Source organism: Balaenoptera physalus (assembly GCF_965194825.1).
Source record: "Balaenoptera physalus genome assembly, chromosome: 4".
Classification (NCBI taxonomy): Eukaryota; Metazoa; Chordata; class Mammalia; order Artiodactyla; family Balaenopteridae; genus Balaenoptera; species Balaenoptera physalus.
The window spans coordinates 144,528,794-144,545,768 of record NC_138891.1 but is presented as its reverse complement, the minus strand read 5'-3'; the positions used below and the strand labels follow the sequence as shown (position 1 = coordinate 144,545,768).

The following is a 16,975-nucleotide window of genomic DNA, read 5'->3' as shown; positions in this document are numbered from 1 at the left end:
ACTTTGTAAGGATAGCATTCAGGCCTTAGGTTAATGCTTTTCTGCACGGGTGAGGTAGTACATATTTTCGGCTTTGTGAGCCAAAACAACTGCTCCTTTAGTGCAAAAGCAGCTACAGGCAACATGCAAATGAATGTGTGTGGCTGTGTTCTAATAAAACTTTATTTACAAAAACAGGTGATGGGTCAGATTAGGCCCAATGATCATAGTTTGCCAACAAGTGATGGAGAAGAATGTCTCTACTTTTAGGAAATAACTGCAAAGTGTTTGGTGGGGGTGAAGTGTCATGTCAATAAATAGAGAAACAATCACACACAGGGCACACAAGCAAATACGGCAAAATGTTAACAATGGTTGACTCCAGTGGCAGGAATACACGTGTTCATTGCCCCATTCCTCCAACTTTTCTGTTTGAAAAAGCTATTTAAGTTCTTTCACCAGCAGTGGCGCTGTTGAACAGGACAAGATCCCTGCCTCACCAGCTATGTCTCAGCGGAGGCGTGGGGCAGTGAAATAACAAATCCATGCACTCCAGAGAGGGGGGCGCTACGTGCTTTTTCCTAAAGTAGGAAAAAGAAGACAACAAAGCCTAAAGAAAAGAGCAATGTTAATAGACATTCAGTGAATTTCTGACAGGGAATTTCACCAAAAGAATGCAATGAAATGCACCAACATATACTTTAAAAATATACCGATACTTGACAGCCTATACAGCTATTAGACACTGACAGCTAATGAAAGATTTGTTGCATATTCAGTGTAACTAAAAAATACATGTTTTTGTTCAGATGAAGTAAAATTTATATTTTAAGGCAGGACGAGAAAATGAAGCATAAAATTCTCTCTGTCCATTAGGGCCTCCTCACTCCCCCTTTGATGGCAGTGTGCATCCGCATTATACATTAACTGGACCTCCTCAAAGGTGGGAATGCCTGCTCGACCATAAAGATCAATTTTTTTCCTTTCTTCTGACGCCGGCAATGTAACTTCTTAGAAGACTAGTGTACTTTCCCCACTTCGTAGGGGGTCACGGTGACCTGCTGCTGGCTTTATACGTGCTACCTGGACTATGTATCCTTGGTGAACTTTATTTAAAATGTCAGTACGTCATTTTGATGTATGATCCTTTGTCTCGAAAATGTATATGACCACGCCTTCGACTTCTTACAGGCAGAACAGTCTTTCAGAATTTTCTGAAAGAATTCCTCCTGGGTTATAATCCTCAATTTGGCTCAAATAAAATTCTTTTTTCTTCTTGTCAATTGAATTTTAATCGACAATTCTAAATGCAAAATTATCCTTCTTTAGGAGACTTTTCAAAGTCCGCTGTGCATCGCAGGCAAGAACCATCCATGGATACTAAAATTAGTGGCAAAAGGATGATGACAGACATGATATTTACGTAGCCTCAAAAGTACTTATTGGTTACAATGGGGAAAATAGTAACTTTACAATGGAGAAACCTGGTAGACACGCCTTCACTCAAGATGGAGATCTACATCACCAGTGCAAGGCGTATGGACATCACGTGCCCTTGAAGTGATGCACTGAAAGGACAGCATCACTTTGGTGGTGTTCCTGCCCCAAACACACAACCTCTACCTGTTCAGGAGAAACATCAGACGAGCCCAAACTAGGATCTTTCTCAAAATAAACAATCCATACCCTTTAAATGTGTCAAGGTCATGAAAGACAAAGACTGGGAACCTGTCCCAGGTCGAAGCCGGCTCAGGAGACGTTACCGGGAAGGACCACATGGGAGGAGCCTGGGTCAGACAGAGGACTGTGGTGGGACGCAGTGAAACATGCGTGGATTCTGGACACGAGCTCATCACAGCGCATCTCAAGGCTCATTTCCTGCTTTTGGTAACTATGCTATGTTTAGGTTTGTGTGAGACATTAACATTTAGGGCAACTGGATGAAGAGTTTACAAAACCTTTACAGTATTTTTGCAACCTAAAATTTTTCCAATATAAAAGGTTTTAAAAATTAGAAAAGCAAAAACAGAAAGTCTGACAGGACTTGGGGAAGGATGTATTTTCCCACTTCTACACACATTACACACCCTCCACCCCATCCCACCCTGAGGGCAGGGTTTTTCTCTGTCCTACTCATCTGCACCCAGGACGGTGCCTAGGAGGTGACAGTGTGTGGAACAGCTGTGACTAGCTCACTAGGTACCAATTAGCAATAGGCGTGTGCTCATGTCTTCCACAAATAACAAAGACCAGCGTCTCTCATGTCCTGCAGCATCATGGGATCCACTTCTCATCCTGAGGTTGTCCTGCTTGTGTTTGTTTTCTGTAGAAAAACCCCTGTTCGTGGATCCCGTGTGTTTTCCTGGGTCATGGTCTTTCAACTCCAGGCTCAACTTGGTGAAGAAGGGTAGGCCCATCTTTGAAGCATAATTTTGCATCTGTGCTAGGAAGCGTGTGCGTGATGTGCAAGGGAGGTGACTCAGTTTCCTGGAGCTGCTGTAACAAAGTGCCCAAAACTGGTGGCTGAGAGCAATAGAAAGTTATTGTCTCCCAGTTCTAGAGGCCAGAAGTCTGAAATCCATGTGTCCACAGGGCCACGCTCTCTCCGAAGGCTCCAGGGGAGGGTGCTTCCTGCTTCTGGGGCTCCTGGTGATCCTGGGCCTGTGGCTGCGTCATGCCATGTCTGCCTCTGTCCTCACGTGACCTCCTCCCCTGTAGCTCTGTCTTTACATGCTGTTCTTCTTGTCTGTCTCTCTGTGTCCTCTTGTTTTCTTTTTTTTTTTTTTTAATAAACATCTTTATTGGAGTATAATTGCTTTACAATGGTGTGTTAGTTTCTGCTTTATAACAAAGTGAATCAGTTATACATATATATATGTTCCCATATCTCTTCCCTCTTGCATCTCCCTCCCTCCCACCCTCCCTATCCCACCCCTCTAGGTGGTCACAAAGCACCGAGCAGATCTCCCTGTGCTATGCCGCTGCTTGTTTTCTTATAAGGACACCAGTCATTGGACTTAGGGCCCGCCCTAATCCACTATTAACCTCATCTTAACTAATTACATCTGCAAAGAACTTATTTCCAAATTAAGGTCACATTCTGAGGCTCTGGGTAGATGTGATTTTGGAGGACACTATTGAACGCACTACAGAAAGTGTAAAGAAGATAAAATAAGTAACAGTCACTACCATCTAATGAGGGCCTACTACGTGCGAGGACTTTATAAATCTTAAAACAACCCTGCAAGGGAGGGGTGGCTTTTGCCCTTTTGTAGGTGAGCAAAGAGGCTTACAGGTTATGCTCTTGCCCAGAGTCTGAAAAAGACAAGGCAAAGGTAACCCCCAGGCCAGCCCACCTGCCCAGCACAGCTGTGAGCGCCCTACGTCGGGACCAGCACCACCTCACGGGTGGCAGGTGGTCCACGTGTGCAGTTAGTAGCACGGCCCCAAGCAGAAGGGCTGCGCCTGGTATAGCGCTGGTGCTGCCTTCTTGAAATTCTTAATACATTTTGAACAAGGGCCCGAAGATTCATTTTGCACATACATTAGACAGCCTGTCCGTTGTCGTGGCCCAGCCGCTCCCCCTCCGGGACCCCCAGCACGTCCTCTGGGCCCCCTGCTGCTCAGAGCTGCTCTCCAGACCCAAACCCATTCTCTCCATATTGTGTGCTTCTCCCCCCATATATATCCCTCAACTGTTATTATAGAAAATCAGGGAAATAAAAAAAGTTAGGGGAGGAAACCAATCATGGTCTCATGGCCTAAAAGAAAAACTTCTGACAGATCTGTTCTTTATTTTCTGTGCATAAGATTTGTATTAATTATATGTTACTATATTATAGTAATCACACTATATTGACAGTTTTGAAACTGCTTTTCAATAACATATCTAGCATTTTCCCATGATATTAATTTCTCAAGAATATGCAATATTCCAAAAAAACACCTTTCTTCTAAAAGCAAAAAGGCCTTTAAATAAAAGTTTGGGAAAATACTGAAAATCACAGAAAGTTGTTAAATACCCATTCCCCACCCCCTAGTGATGGTTACTGTTAACATCGGTGAATATCCGTCAATCCCGCAGGTGCCTGGACCCCACCGAACCCCAGGGACTCGGAATCTCCAGGGAAAAGGGCTGGGAACTCAGCATTTCAACACGCACCCAGTGCTGCCAACATCAGGGCCCTGGCAGACACGCTTTTATAAACACTTCTTCCCAACTACACAGGGCTCCTTGCTATGGACAGAGGCTGGGCATGGAGGTGGCTTCTAAATTCTGGGATGGACATTTTTATAGATAAATCTTCTGTCCATCCATCATATTAATTTTCCTTACAATAAATTCCTGGCATTGACTGCTTTGTTTTTATTGGCCACACCACATGGCATGTGGGATCTTAGCTCCCCGACCAGGGATCGAACCTGCATCCCCTGCATTGGAAGTGAGGAGTCTTAACCACTGGCTACCAGGGAAGTCCCTTTTAGATTTTTTTTTTTTGATGTGGACCACTTTTAAAGTCTTTATTGAATTGTTACAATATTGCTACTGTTTTATATTTTGGTTTTTTGGCCTTGAGGCATGTGGGATCTTAGCTCCCCAACCAGGGATCGAACCCGCACCCCCTGCATTGGAAGGCGAAGTCTTAACCACTGGACCATCAGGGAAGTCCCTCGATTGCTTTAATTTGCAGTTTTGTTTTTGATTTACAGAAGTGTGTAAGTGTAACTGAGCAGGACCCTATGGGGCCTTCCCAGGACAGACTGTCATCCCCCCAGCGTCCTCTGCCTGCCTCTTGTCTGTAGAAAAACTTTAGCCAAAGAATAAATTTAATCAGAGAAGAGACAACATGCAGAAGCAAAGGAAAGCTGTCAAACAAGACAAAATAATGTAGTTTAGGCATTAAAGACAAGGACCTGAGACTTCCCTGGTGGCACACTGGTTAACAATCCGCCTGCCAATGCAGGGGACACAGGTTCGATCCCTGGTCCAGGAAGATCCCACATGCCACGGAGTAACTAAGCCTGCGCGCCACAACTACTGAGCCTGCGCTCTAGAGCCCGCGAGCCACAACTACTGAGCCCACGAGCCACAACTACTGGAGCCCGTGCGCCTAGAGCCCAGGCTCCACAACAAGAGAAGCCACCGCAATGAGAAGCCCACGCACTGCAACGAAGAGTAGCCCCCGCTTGCCGCAACTAGAGAAAGCCCACGTGCAGCGACGAAGACACAACGCAGCCAAAAATAAATAAATAAATAAGTAAAATTTTAAGTTATAGAAGTATAATTTTTAAAAAGTACTTTAAAAAAGAAAAAAACAAGGACCTTTTGGGACTTCCCTGGCGGTCCAGTTGTTAGGACTTGGCGCTTTCACTGCCAGGGCCTGTGTGCAATCCCTGGTCAGGGAACTAAGAGCTCGCAAGCCTCGTGGTATGACAAAAAAAAAAAAAGTCAAGGACCTTTAATTCCTCCTCAAAGTCTGTAGATAATATTCTGAGCCACGTCCTTTGAGCTATTTTGCAGATACTGAAATCCCCACGAGATGGAAGAAGTTAATTACATGACGACAAGACTATAGCCGTGACATGAACCGCTGGTCCATCTTACACAGTTCCAAGAACTGGCCTCAAGGAGATGGGAACAAACCAGTTCTGGAACTGAAGATTAACTGTACTTAAAACAATTGAAGGACGCTGATCACATCACCGCATGACTAATTTCAAGATGACTATCAGAGCTGACTGTGCTCTTCTGCATGTAGCTCCCCCCAACCCGGGCCTGTGCACCCCTGAAACTCCCCTTTAAAATCTCTTGTCCCCTGATCAGCAAGGGGGAGTTGATTCTTTGGGACATGAGCCCACCTTCTCCCCAGGATTGCCAGCTTCCTCAATAAAGCTGCCTTTCCTCTTACCCAACACTTGGCTCTTAGTATTGTATTCCTGAGTGACGAGCAGCCGCACGTGAGTTCCGTAACATAAGGAGTCAAATATTTATTTAATGCCTCCTATGTGACAGGGACGGAGGCAGGGAACAGTCCCACTGCTGCCTGTCTGCTGGGGACCTGGACAAGCGTCCCTAGGTCATTAGGAGACACAGAGAGAACAGCTGGATGGCCGAGGACAGGTCAACAGGTGCACCCAGAGAGTCACCTGCCCCCACGTGGGTCCCGGCCTTTCCCTTCTGATTCTTCCGATGCTTCTAAGCTTAGAAAATCCTTTGCCTACATTAGTTTATAGCAACGGCTCTTCAAGATGTACATCTGTTCCCTCCCTTGAGTCGTCCCAATTTCTGCACCTCCTTCCACCTCTCAGAGGGGGCTCAGGGCTGTCTCTGCTCGAGCTGGCTGCTTCAAGGGGCCTGGCTCGGAGGTAAAGCCACTGCCCGCTTTGCTTCCAGCTCGGCCAGGCAGCCAGGCCTGTGATGGATCCTGATGCAGGAGCCTGGGCAGCAATGTGCCCACGTGGGGCACCTATTTTCAGGTTTACCTCCACTGCTATTTCCCTTGTTATTGAAGGTGAATAGGTAAATGTAATAAATGCTTACTGGTTTAAATGTTTCATCTTTTTCTTTTTTTTCTCCCCCCACCCAAAGGGTCTCTTGGGCTAGAATTTAATTAGCAACAAATTCTGGTGATGAAATTTTTGCAGTATGAAACACAAGCAACTGAATAGAATGGGGCACAGGTGTATGAGTCACCTGCCTAAGCGTGCCAACAGGGAAACACACAAGCCAGGTTGTGAGGAGAACAGAATACGCCCCTTTGGCATGTGGACTATTTTGAGCTGTAAGCAATCAGGAGCCAGCAGGCTCAGGAAAAACTATGACCTCTTCCTTAACTACCTAAAAGAATTGAGATAGGGGGCCTGTACCAGAAGAAGAGCTATTACCAGAGATAACTTCTTTTTTATCTGAAAGACTTCCCTGCACAGCAGGGCAAACATTAATTACCAAACTCAGCTCTCTGTATCGCCCCGTGAAGGGCCCTCCTCCCCTTGGGAGCCCCAGGCCCCCATCCCATTCCTTGAGGCATATAAGCTGCAATTGCCAGGCTCGCCCTTGGTCTCATATCTTTGGGGCTCCTATATGTAAGAAATTAAATTTGGTTTTCTCCTGTTAATCTGTCTTATATCAATTTAATTATTAGTCCAGCCAAAGAATCCAGAAGGGAAGAAGGGAAAATGTCTGCAGCTCTACAGCTGTCTTGCTGGGGTAGAAGGGACCAGGAGACACTGAGAAAAAAATAAACAAAACACCTTGGCTTCTACTGACTCTGAGAAAATCAGAGATCACAAGTGAAACTTCAAAATTGCTTGAATTTAAAATTTTGATCCTTCTGAATAGGGATCTCAAATTGAAGTGAATGGCCTCAGGACTCTAGGTGGGGAGACAGGAGACTAGGTCTCTTCCCCTGGGTCTAGTAGGATAAAAAGCTGTGTCGTCAAGGAATGAGATGAATGTCAACATTTTTCAGGGCATTTGGGTAGGAAAAGTAATGCTAATTATGGGTTAGACTTATGTTAGTCTAGTAATTATAGGCAATGATAGTGGTGACATCATCAACTCACCCTAGGGCTCAGACACCGTCCCAAGCATTTTATGCTCATTAATTCACTTAGTGCTTCATTTAAGCACAGAGAGGTGCAGCAGTTACTCCTAGGCCACACAGCAGGTACAAGGAAAGGGGGGATCAGCGTGCAAGAGTTTGACCTTCAGAACCTGCCTTCCGTGGCAGCTTGAAAGCATGTCTGGACCCAAAGCTGCAGCAATAAAGCAACACTGACTTCATAAAGCAGCATGAGACCAGGACTGTACAGACAGACAATGGCCAGACCATGTACATGTGACAGGAGACCCACCACCTGTGCAACAACCATCCAGGAGCCAAACCACAGCCTCTGCAGCCATTGGCCCGGAATGTCAGGAGGTGGCCGTGACAGTCACCTTCCCTAATTTTTGCCCCATCCCCCTTCTAACTCAGGACAACCAGAGAAGGCCAAATACGCCCCTGAACGCAATCACACAGGATGCCCAGCTTGTAGTGAGCCTGCCCACAGCCTCCCCGGGCCCAAAGACTCCATCAGGGTACACCTAAGCTTTCCTTTTTTCTAGTATAAGCCGCCCCCTCCTCTGCCTGCCTGTGAGTCTCCGTCAAAACCCAAGTGATGGTGGTGGATGCCCTGCTACAGCCAGCTCTGAAAAAACAGCCTTTCCACAGGTGTTACCCTCCTAGTTCTAAAATGTGAGCACCTGCAGACCCAGGTCCAGCAGGGTGAGAGGGTCAGGTGTGAGAGGCGCCTCAAGGTGCCCCCCGCCACCGCCCCGAGCTGCAGGATGACAAAAGCCACAGAACCGCCTGCCTTGCCCTCTGGGTCATTATTTTCTGATGCTTTGTTTTTGACACAGAGGAGTTTTCCATCTTGATGGGGTCAGATCTGTCTCTCATTCATTCATTTATTCAGTTATGAATTGTGGGGGTCTTGAAACCCAGTCCTGTGACTGGTTTATAATTAACACTCATGCCCGGGTGTCTGTTCTTGTTTTTCCCTCTTGTCCAGCCCATACCTGTTTGATCACATTTTTGCCTAATCAATAAGGAGTAGTGAAGGTCAGGGGCTTGGAACCACAGCGCTCCAACATGCAGCACTGTTTATGTGCTGTTCTGAGTCACCTTCCAGGGCAAGATGACCTCTACAGAGTATGTTGACACAGACTCCGGAGTCACAGGCCACCAGACCAAAGACACGTAGACGGCAGATGATTCAGATGATTCACCCCAGCTCCTCTGTTCTTCCCCTTTAAAAACTGCTAACTCAATTTTTCTAAATGTAAATTGGAAGTGCCAGTTCAAGTACACTGCCTATTTTTAATGATCTTTTATTTATTCATTGGTAGGAGTTATTTATATATCGTCAGATATGTGTAATGAGAATATTTATCCCAGTGGGTGGTTTGTTTTTTCATTCTCGTAAAAATGCCTTTCAATGAATAGTTCTTTCTTTTCATTAAATGCAAATGATCAATTAAAAAACATAAAAACTGCTAACTCAGACCAATGAGGAGTGGATGTGAGGCTTGTCTCCTCCCTTGCTTGGAGCCGTTACTTTGCTGCAAACCCCGCTGTCAGGATTTGGCTTTCTGTGCTTGGGCCTTTGATGGGTGTCAGTCTCTCCTTCCCTTCCCCCCAGGGCTCAACCACACACGACCTCCCATGCTTCCCTGAACTTACAGACCAGGCTCTGCCCTAGAAAGTACCAGAAAGGCTCACCTCCCCACACACTTGCTCACGGGCCACTCCCACTGGGCCCACCAGGAGGCGAGGCTGGGCCTCTGCCTGCAGAGTCAGCGCCCAGTGATGGGAGAGGCCCAGTGCCCACTGAGGTGCAGCCCTGTCGGGTGGGGCGCAGCTGGATCTTTCGGAAAGGCCAGTCCTGTCCAGACAGCTCCCAGCACAGGCCCCACCCTGCCCCAATAAGACGGGGACCCTTCCCTTCCCAGGATGTTGAAACTTCTCATCCCAGGATGTCTCAATCCCAAACCAAACCCCGTCAGAACCAAGCCCTTAACTAACTCCATCCACCTGACCCCACCCCAGCCTGAGGCCCTGGGAGTCATCACCTCCCCACCACTGGACTCCTTTGTGCCTCTTCTGTCCACCCACGTCAGCCCTTCACTGTGTCCCCGGGTCACACGCCCATGATGTTCACAGCAGCCCACACGACAGGCCGGCCCAGGTGGGGCGCTGGGCCGGGCCATGGGATGAGGGGCGCCAGGCAGGCAGATGCCCGCGGGAGGGAGGGCCTGCCAGCCAGCCCCTGGCCCTCTCCCCCAGCTCCTCCAGCTCCCGCGCTGGGCGGGGGCTTCTCTCCCCTCCGTCCTCGGTCCAGCTGCCCGCTGCTCTCCGGACCCCAAACGCCCCTGTCGTTTCAGGACACACTACTGTCATCTCACGCAGGGGGTCAAACTGTGGGGACCCGGAGACCAAGACAGGACAGTGGGGTCTGGGGGCACTGTGGTCCGGGAGGCCAGGGAGGAGTCAGGATGGGCCAACTCCATCCGGCGCCCTGCCCCGCACCGGCCCGGTGCCCCCGAGGTTCCCCGCAGGGCAGTGCCCCGGGAAGCGTCCGCCCAGCCCCCGCGAGACCCGGAGCACCTCCCTTCCCGGGAACCTGCGGACCGCGCCCGCACTCCCACCCACATCTTGCAGGGCCCCGCCCACCCTCTCCGCGGGTCCAGCGGCCGCGCCGCCATCCCGCCCTCTGACTCAGCCGACGGGGGTGGCCGACACCAAACCCAGGGAGGGGGGACAGCCCTACAGCATACGACCCTTGGTCCCGAGAAGGTGCCTACCTGCCGGGGGTCCCAGGCTGCGGCCTGCTCCCGCCCACGGCGCATCCCTATCAGGACGCCCCGCGCCCCATTCCCGTCCCGGGCGCCCGGCACCCCATTTCCGGTCCCGGATTCCCCCCCAGCCGCGCGCCGTGGTTCCGCCCGCGCGTCACGTGACCGCCGCGCCAGGTCCTGGGGCTCGGTTTCGGTCAGCTGCTCCCGCCACAGTCCGCTGCTCCAGCGCGCCCGCTGCTTCCGAGTCACTGCCGCCTGGGGTCCACGCCCGCCCGCCCCGCCCGCCGCCGAGATGATGTGCGGCGCGCCCACCGCCACGCAGCCGGCCACGGCCGACATCCAGGCCATCGCAGACCGGGTCAGGGCCGCGGGGGGCGGATGGGGTCCTGGGGGGCCGGGCAGTCCGCAGGCATCGCCGCTGGGACGGAGGCGGTGCGCCCGAGCGCATCCCGCCGTGGGCCGGGCTGGGCGCGGGCCGATGCCCCTCTCCGCCTGGGAAGCGCGCCCGCGAGCGGAGGTGTCCACAGGGGCAGGGCCGCGACGTGCCCGTCGGGGAAAAGCACTTAGAGAGCAAACGGTACAGTAGGAGGGGTGAAGTCACCCTGAGTGAGTCCGGGGACAGGGTCCACAGGCGTCCTAGACTTAGGCTGTTATTCTAGCACTTTCGTGTACGTTTGAAGTTGTCTCCAAATGAACGTCTTCGAAACGCAATCCAGCCTGGGTCGCGGAGGCAGAGCCTGGTTCGGGCCCTGGGCAGCTGTCGGACCGGGTTCCGAGGAAGGCACCTGCACCCAAGGATCAGGTGAGGGTGGGAGGAGCGGGGCCTGCCCTGCCTAGCCTCGTGTGTCAGCAAAGTCGGCTCTTGACAAGCAAGACCCCTTCCCGCCTCTTCGTGGTTTTCCGGGCCTGAGAATTCCCCGCTTGTCATGTGAACTTTAAATGTGTGTCAGCTCACTTGGGAGGGAAGAGTTACTATCTAAAAGGGCCCCTTCGTTTGGGGTCAGTCCCTTGAAAGTGATATGTTAGTGGACCGTTCTCACTGCCCCTGGGAACAAGGAGGCTGCCTGTGTGCTGGGTGGTCTCTGTGAGGGGCATGGGCACCATCTGGTGGCCCTTTGTACTGACCCTTTTGGGACAGTCTGGGCTGCACATGAGAAGATCAGAGGCCAGAGATTGGCCCCGGTCAGAAGGACGTCGCGGTGCTGCACTCCGCCCCCATCTCCTCCAGTCCCGTCCTAGGGCCCTCCCTGGCCCTCTGCCCCACCTGGTCCCCTCAGGGCTGGGAACTGGCAGCTTCCTTAGTGACCCGAGGCCTTCTGCACACCCCCTGGCTACAGCCCAGCTCATCTTTCTCCTGGCCGGCAGGCAGCGGTGTCGGTGACCTGCCATCCCGCAGGCCGTGGCCTGGCCTGGCATTCGCCGCCTCCACATGCTCTGTTCCGCCACCTCCTTTAGGGTTTTCTCAAGCCAATCAGGCCTTGCACAGGGCGGGGGCTCTGTGCAAGCCCCCCTGAAGCAGAGAAAGAGACGATTCCATCTCAGACTCCCAGGAGGGTCTGTGGGTGTCACTCACCCCGCTGGTCTTGTAAACTGTCTGCAGGGTCAGTTCCCTGCAGACCTGGCAGGCACCTGGCAGGAAGAAGGGCCCCATGGGGGAGTGTTCAGACGCAGGTGGCACCAGCCCCAGGGGGACACGCGCACCGCCGTGAGAGCCGTGGCAGCTGCGTGGAGAGAAGGTGGCCCGCCTTCTCACTTCCTGACCCACCCTCCTGCCCTTTCTGCCCACCTTATCCACAGGGAGCCCCCCTCCCTGAAGGCCTTTGCCACAGGGACTCGCTGGCATGCATGGCGGTGACCCCCTCAGCTCCCAAAGCAGCGTGCTTCCGGGCTTCACTGAAATCCTCCGACCCTCTAGAACTGGTCCTGGGACTGCAGTGCAGAGGCAGCGTGCTCTAGTGCCTGCCAGTAATCCAGAGAGCAGCCAGAGCACTTTGAAACTAGATTAGGTTTTAAAGTCAAGACAAAACAACCTGCTCCCCGCTTCCTCCATAAGAATGCTCAGTTCCCAAAAGGCCAAGACCCTGGAAAACAGGACTGATCCGAAAGCGTGATTACCGTTTGACACCAAGCATCAGGATCAGCCTTTGCCCAAAGGCATTGCATCCTAGAAAAATCATCTAAAAATGCAGCAAAGCATTTTCCCCTGCAAAAGTGTGTTTTCTGCTGCATGATCTGTCACACAAGAAATTGGGAATACTTAAGAGAATTAAGGCACATCTAGAAGATGGAAGATTAAATTTAATATTAAATTTAGTTTAACATTTTTAACTGTTTTAGCTTTCAATTTTAAAGGAGTAATTAGGGACTTCCATGGTGGTGCAGTGGTTAAAAATCCTCCTGCCAATGCAGGGGACACAGGTTCAATCCCTGGTCTGGGAAGATTGACATGCCGCGGAGCAACTAAGCCCGTGTGCCACAACTACTGAGCCCGTGTGCCACAATACTGAAGCCTGTGTGACACAGCTACTGAAGCCCGCGTGCCTAGAGGCCGTGCTCCGCAACGAAGAGTAGCCCCCACTCGCTGCAACTAGAGAAAGCCCGCAAGCAGCAACGAGACCCAACGCAGCCAAAAATAAATTAATAAATAAATAAATATAATTTATTTAAAAATAGACAAATAAAAGTGTAATTAGGATCTTCCCTGGTGGTCCAGTGGTCAAGAATCTTGCTTCCAATGCAGGGGACGCAGGTTCGAGCCCTGGTCAGGCAACTAAGATCCCACATGCCGCGGAGCAACTAAGCCCGCATGCCACAACTGCTGAGCCTGTGCGCCACAACTACAGAGCCCGCACGCCGCAAGGGAGAGCCCGCATGCGGCAACTGAGACTCGATGCAGCAAAAATTAAAATTAAAAAACAGAATTTAAAAGAGTAATTAAAAAACTATATATACTCTTTGCAATGAACTGTTTGTTAAGTAAAAGAAAAACAGGGTATGAACTTACATACGTTGTCGTGATGATGAAAATATCAAACTATTCCATGCCTGGAAAAGAAAGGGAAAATGACACAGAGAAATAGTACCGTTGAAACTCGGCAGAATGAGAGAGCTGTTTTCTATACTTTATCAGCAGAGCTGACAATTTAATGTGTCTGCTCAGTTGTGAAGAACAGTCGTGTTATAGAAAGTCTGTAGAGGGCCGGCGTCAGAGTTCAGCTGTGACATTTAATTCAAGTAAGTGCACGTGTCTCTCCGTTCTCTCCTCCCCCAGGTGAGGTCCCAGCTGGAAGAGAAGGAGAAGAAGTTCCCGATGTTCAAGGCTGTGGAGTTCAAGAGCCAGGTGGTCGCCGGGATGGTCTTCTTCATCAAGGTGGGATGTCAGCCTCTTCGGAGGGTCTGGCCTGAATTGGGGGCTCCTAGGTGCCTGGGCAGGGGTGCTTAAGAGGGTCGAGTGGCAGCCCCCAGCTTCAGGGGGTTGCTGGCCATCAAAAATGAGCACGTGTGTGCATGCGCGCGCGTGTGTGTGCACGTGTGTGCACAGCCTCCTGGAGGGGAGGACCGAGCCTTTCGGGGACTTGGGGCTCTGACGGAGTGCGTGTGGGTGCCGGGTGCTGGCTGGGGCAACGAGGGCGTCCCCTGCACTCGAAGGAGGAAGGTGGGAATGTCCTCAGCCCAGTTGCTGGTCACCTGAAGGGATGTGGCCTCCAGGCACCCAGGGCCTTTCTCCGAGTCCAGCCGAGTCCAGGGGAGCAGGGGGGCTTGGGGTCAGAGGCCGCACCCGCCCATCACTGGACTCTTTTTCCAGGTTCAAGTGGACGAGGACAACTTCGTGCACATTCGAGCATTTGAAAGCCTCCCGCATGAGAAAAAGCCCTTGGCCTTGGTCGGCTACCAGACCCACAAAGGCAGACACGACGAGCTGACCTACTTCTAGTCCTGCTCTTGCACAGAGCCCGTCGTCCACGTGGGTCTCTGCACTGCCAGCCTGTGTCTGGGAGCTCACGCGGTGCCACTCGGGGTGGGGGTGGGACGCACCTCTCCGATGTCTCTGTTCTTCACTTTCATTGTGTTCATTTTTTTCTCCCAGTCAATGATCTTAAGTAAATTACTTTCAAGGAGGGCTTGTGTTATCTTTAAATATATGTATTTTTTCAGTGTTCACAAGTTTTCTCTGTTCTGGGGTTTTTCTTCATCTGAAGCCGTAATCACAGTAGAGAGGGGTCACGAGGTGAGAGCTGTCCAGGGTGGAGCCCCAGCTGAGCCGCGTGCGGCCTGAGACCCCTCCGGCCTGAGGAGCTGAGCAGGGGGCCGGGAATGCCCAGGTCACAGCAGGTGGGCTGTAGACCCAGGAGTCCAGGAGCCTGTGTTCTAACCGCAGCTCCACACGCCTCCGTTGCTGTGACTCTGTATGCTGTCTCTAAAATACAAGATTTGAGGGAATTCCCTGGCGGTCCAGTGGTTAGGACTCCGGGCCTTCGCTGCCGAGCGCGAGGGTCAATCCCGGTTGGGGAACTAAGATCTCGCAAGCTGCATGGCGCGGCCAAAAATGAATAAATACATAAATACATGAATACATTTTTTCAAGCAAATCCGATTCTAGAGCATTAGCTCGAGATGTCCTCAGACACATTGGCACATTTCTGGCTCCGGTATAGAGATGGCCAGGTGCGGGCAGGAGAGGTGGTAGCCCTGCAGGTACCGCCGAGCGCCATCAGCCCGCAAGGCTGTCGTGAGCTCAGCCTCTGGGCTGCACGTGGTCTGCACCGTCTCCCACCCCTGAGACCCCTGCCCACCTGAAGCTCCCCGTGCCCACCGGCACCCAGGAGCCAGTCCTGCACTTCCTGGGCATGTAGGGCACTCCTGGCCGCTCAGGCCTATGCTTCCCTCTCCGCTTGGCTGAGACCTGGCTGGGGACTGGCCTGGAGCTCCAGAGGTGGTAGAGGTGCATCTGGAAGGGAAAGCGTCGGCCTGTGAGGCACCTGCCTCAGGTGTGTGGCTGTTGCTTGGTCTCCAGCTGCGGGAGCTGGTTTTCAGCCAAGGCGAGTGTGGTGGGCTGCTGGGCATCTGGAGGAATTAGGGATTCAAGATCCTCAGACCTGTCCTTCCAAACGTCCCTATCCCAGGCCTCGGGGCCCACTCCTCCCCTTTAAGGACCCTACTTTCAACGCAACCCATTTTCTTGGTTTCCCAGGGCTGCCAGACCCCAGGCGTCCCTGGGCTTGTGGCTGCATCACACGTCTGCCTCTGTGTGTCTGTGTGCCTCCACATCCCATCAGGACCCCAGTTAGTTACCAGATTTAGGTCCACCCTAATGCAGTGTGACCTCAACTAGTACATCTGCAAAGATCCTATTTCCAAATAAGGTCACATTCTGAGGTTCTGGTGGCCCTGACTTACTGGAGGACACCATTGATTTTGGGGGAGACACCAGTCAAAGCTAAATTTAGCATCCTTTTCAAGGGTGCTACCTTTACAACGAGACCCTGAATTCTACACTTAAAGTGGGCAAACTGTGTCATGTGAATCATATCTGAATAAATCTTTAGCAGTGGGGAAAGGGATGGATGGAGAGGAAAGTGCCTACTCTCCTCTCCCTTCCTTTCCCCTATCCCCTCTACCCCATACCCCAAGGTCTTGGATGACAGCCACATTCCAGGGAAAGCAGAACAACACGATGGAAGGGGCCTGGGACAGCCTCGTGCAGGCTAAGACTGCTGCAGGGGCCAGCCTGAGTCTGCACCTCATGGGGAATTTCTTCAGTGTCCTAATTTAGGCAGAATTACAGATAGGACGAGGCTGTGTGGCTGAGATCCCAGAGGCCCCTGGAAAGTTCCATGCAACACGTGTCCCAGTGCCCGAAACCTGTGGATGTTACTTTATACAGCAAAAGGGACTTGGCAGATGTGGTTAAGCTAAGGGTCTTAAGATGGGGAGATGGTCTTGGCGTAGCCGGGTGGGCCCAGCGTCATCACAGGGTCCCCATGAGAGGGAGGCAGGAGGGTCAGTGTCAGAGAGACTGAAGGTGGAGGAGGGGCCACGAGCCAAGCAACACAGGTGCCTCCAGAAGCTGGAAAAGGCAGGCAGGGAAGAGACTCTCCGGAGCCTGCGGAAGGAGCCAGCTCTGCCCACCCGTTTTCAGACATCTGACCTCCAGACTGTGAAAGAATACATCTGTGTTGCTTTAAGCTCCTCAACTAGTGGGAACGTGTCACAGCAGCCACTGGAGACTGTCACCAGGAGGGGGAGTCTGGGCCAGGAGGGCCTTGCTGGCGAGCAGAGCAGCACAGGGTTGGCAGAAGCGGATCTGAGAGGTCGAGTCAGAGGCACTTGGGACAGGATCCCGCGTCCTCCCCCACCGCTCCCTGCCTGTCCAGCAGGGCCAGGTGCTGCCCGGAGGCGAGCTGAGGACTTATTTACAGAGGTGTGGGCTGATCCTGGGGAGAGCAGGTACCTGCCGGGCTCACAGGACCAGCGCTGTCACCACCCAGGTGTGAAGGAAGCCGGAAGGAGCGTGAGGCTTGGTCAGTGGCTGAAGCTGGTCCTCAGAATCGGGCAGGGAGGGGCTGGGAGAGGGAGCCCAATCCTGCGGGAAGCCCGCCTGGAGCCCACTGCCCAGAGCATCCAAACCAGCCCTCCCAGGGCAGAGAACAGAGCAGG

At 51.9% G+C, this 16,975-nt stretch overlaps 1 protein-coding gene across 1 annotated transcript; it reads left to right on the top strand.

Annotated features, from left to right (window-relative positions):
* Positions 1-10,491: 10,491 nt before the first annotated feature.
* Positions 10,492-14,436, top strand: CSTB (cystatin B). The gene is made up of 3 exons (XM_082460741.1): positions 10,492-10,676; positions 13,590-13,688; positions 14,124-14,436. Exons 1-3 carry the CDS (start codon positions 10,611-10,613, stop codon positions 14,250-14,252), a joined length of 294 nt encoding a protein of 97 aa, XP_082316867.1. The 5' UTR covers positions 10,492-10,610; the 3' UTR covers positions 14,253-14,436.
* Positions 14,437-16,975: the final 2,539 nt, after the last annotated feature.

Bases quoted from the DNA above. Each gene is read 5' to 3' on its own strand.
- CSTB (XM_082460741.1), top strand. From the start codon at position 10,611: ATGATGTGCGGCGCGCCCACCGCCACGCAGCCGGCCACGGCCGACATC. The intron at 10,677-13,589 runs GTCAGGGCCGCG...CTCCTCCCCCAG, and splicing joins TCCAGGCCATCGCAGACCGG to GTGAGGTCCCAGCTGGAAGA. The intron at 13,689-14,123 runs GTGGGATGTCAG...CTCTTTTTCCAG, and splicing joins GGATGGTCTTCTTCATCAAG to GTTCAAGTGGACGAGGACAA.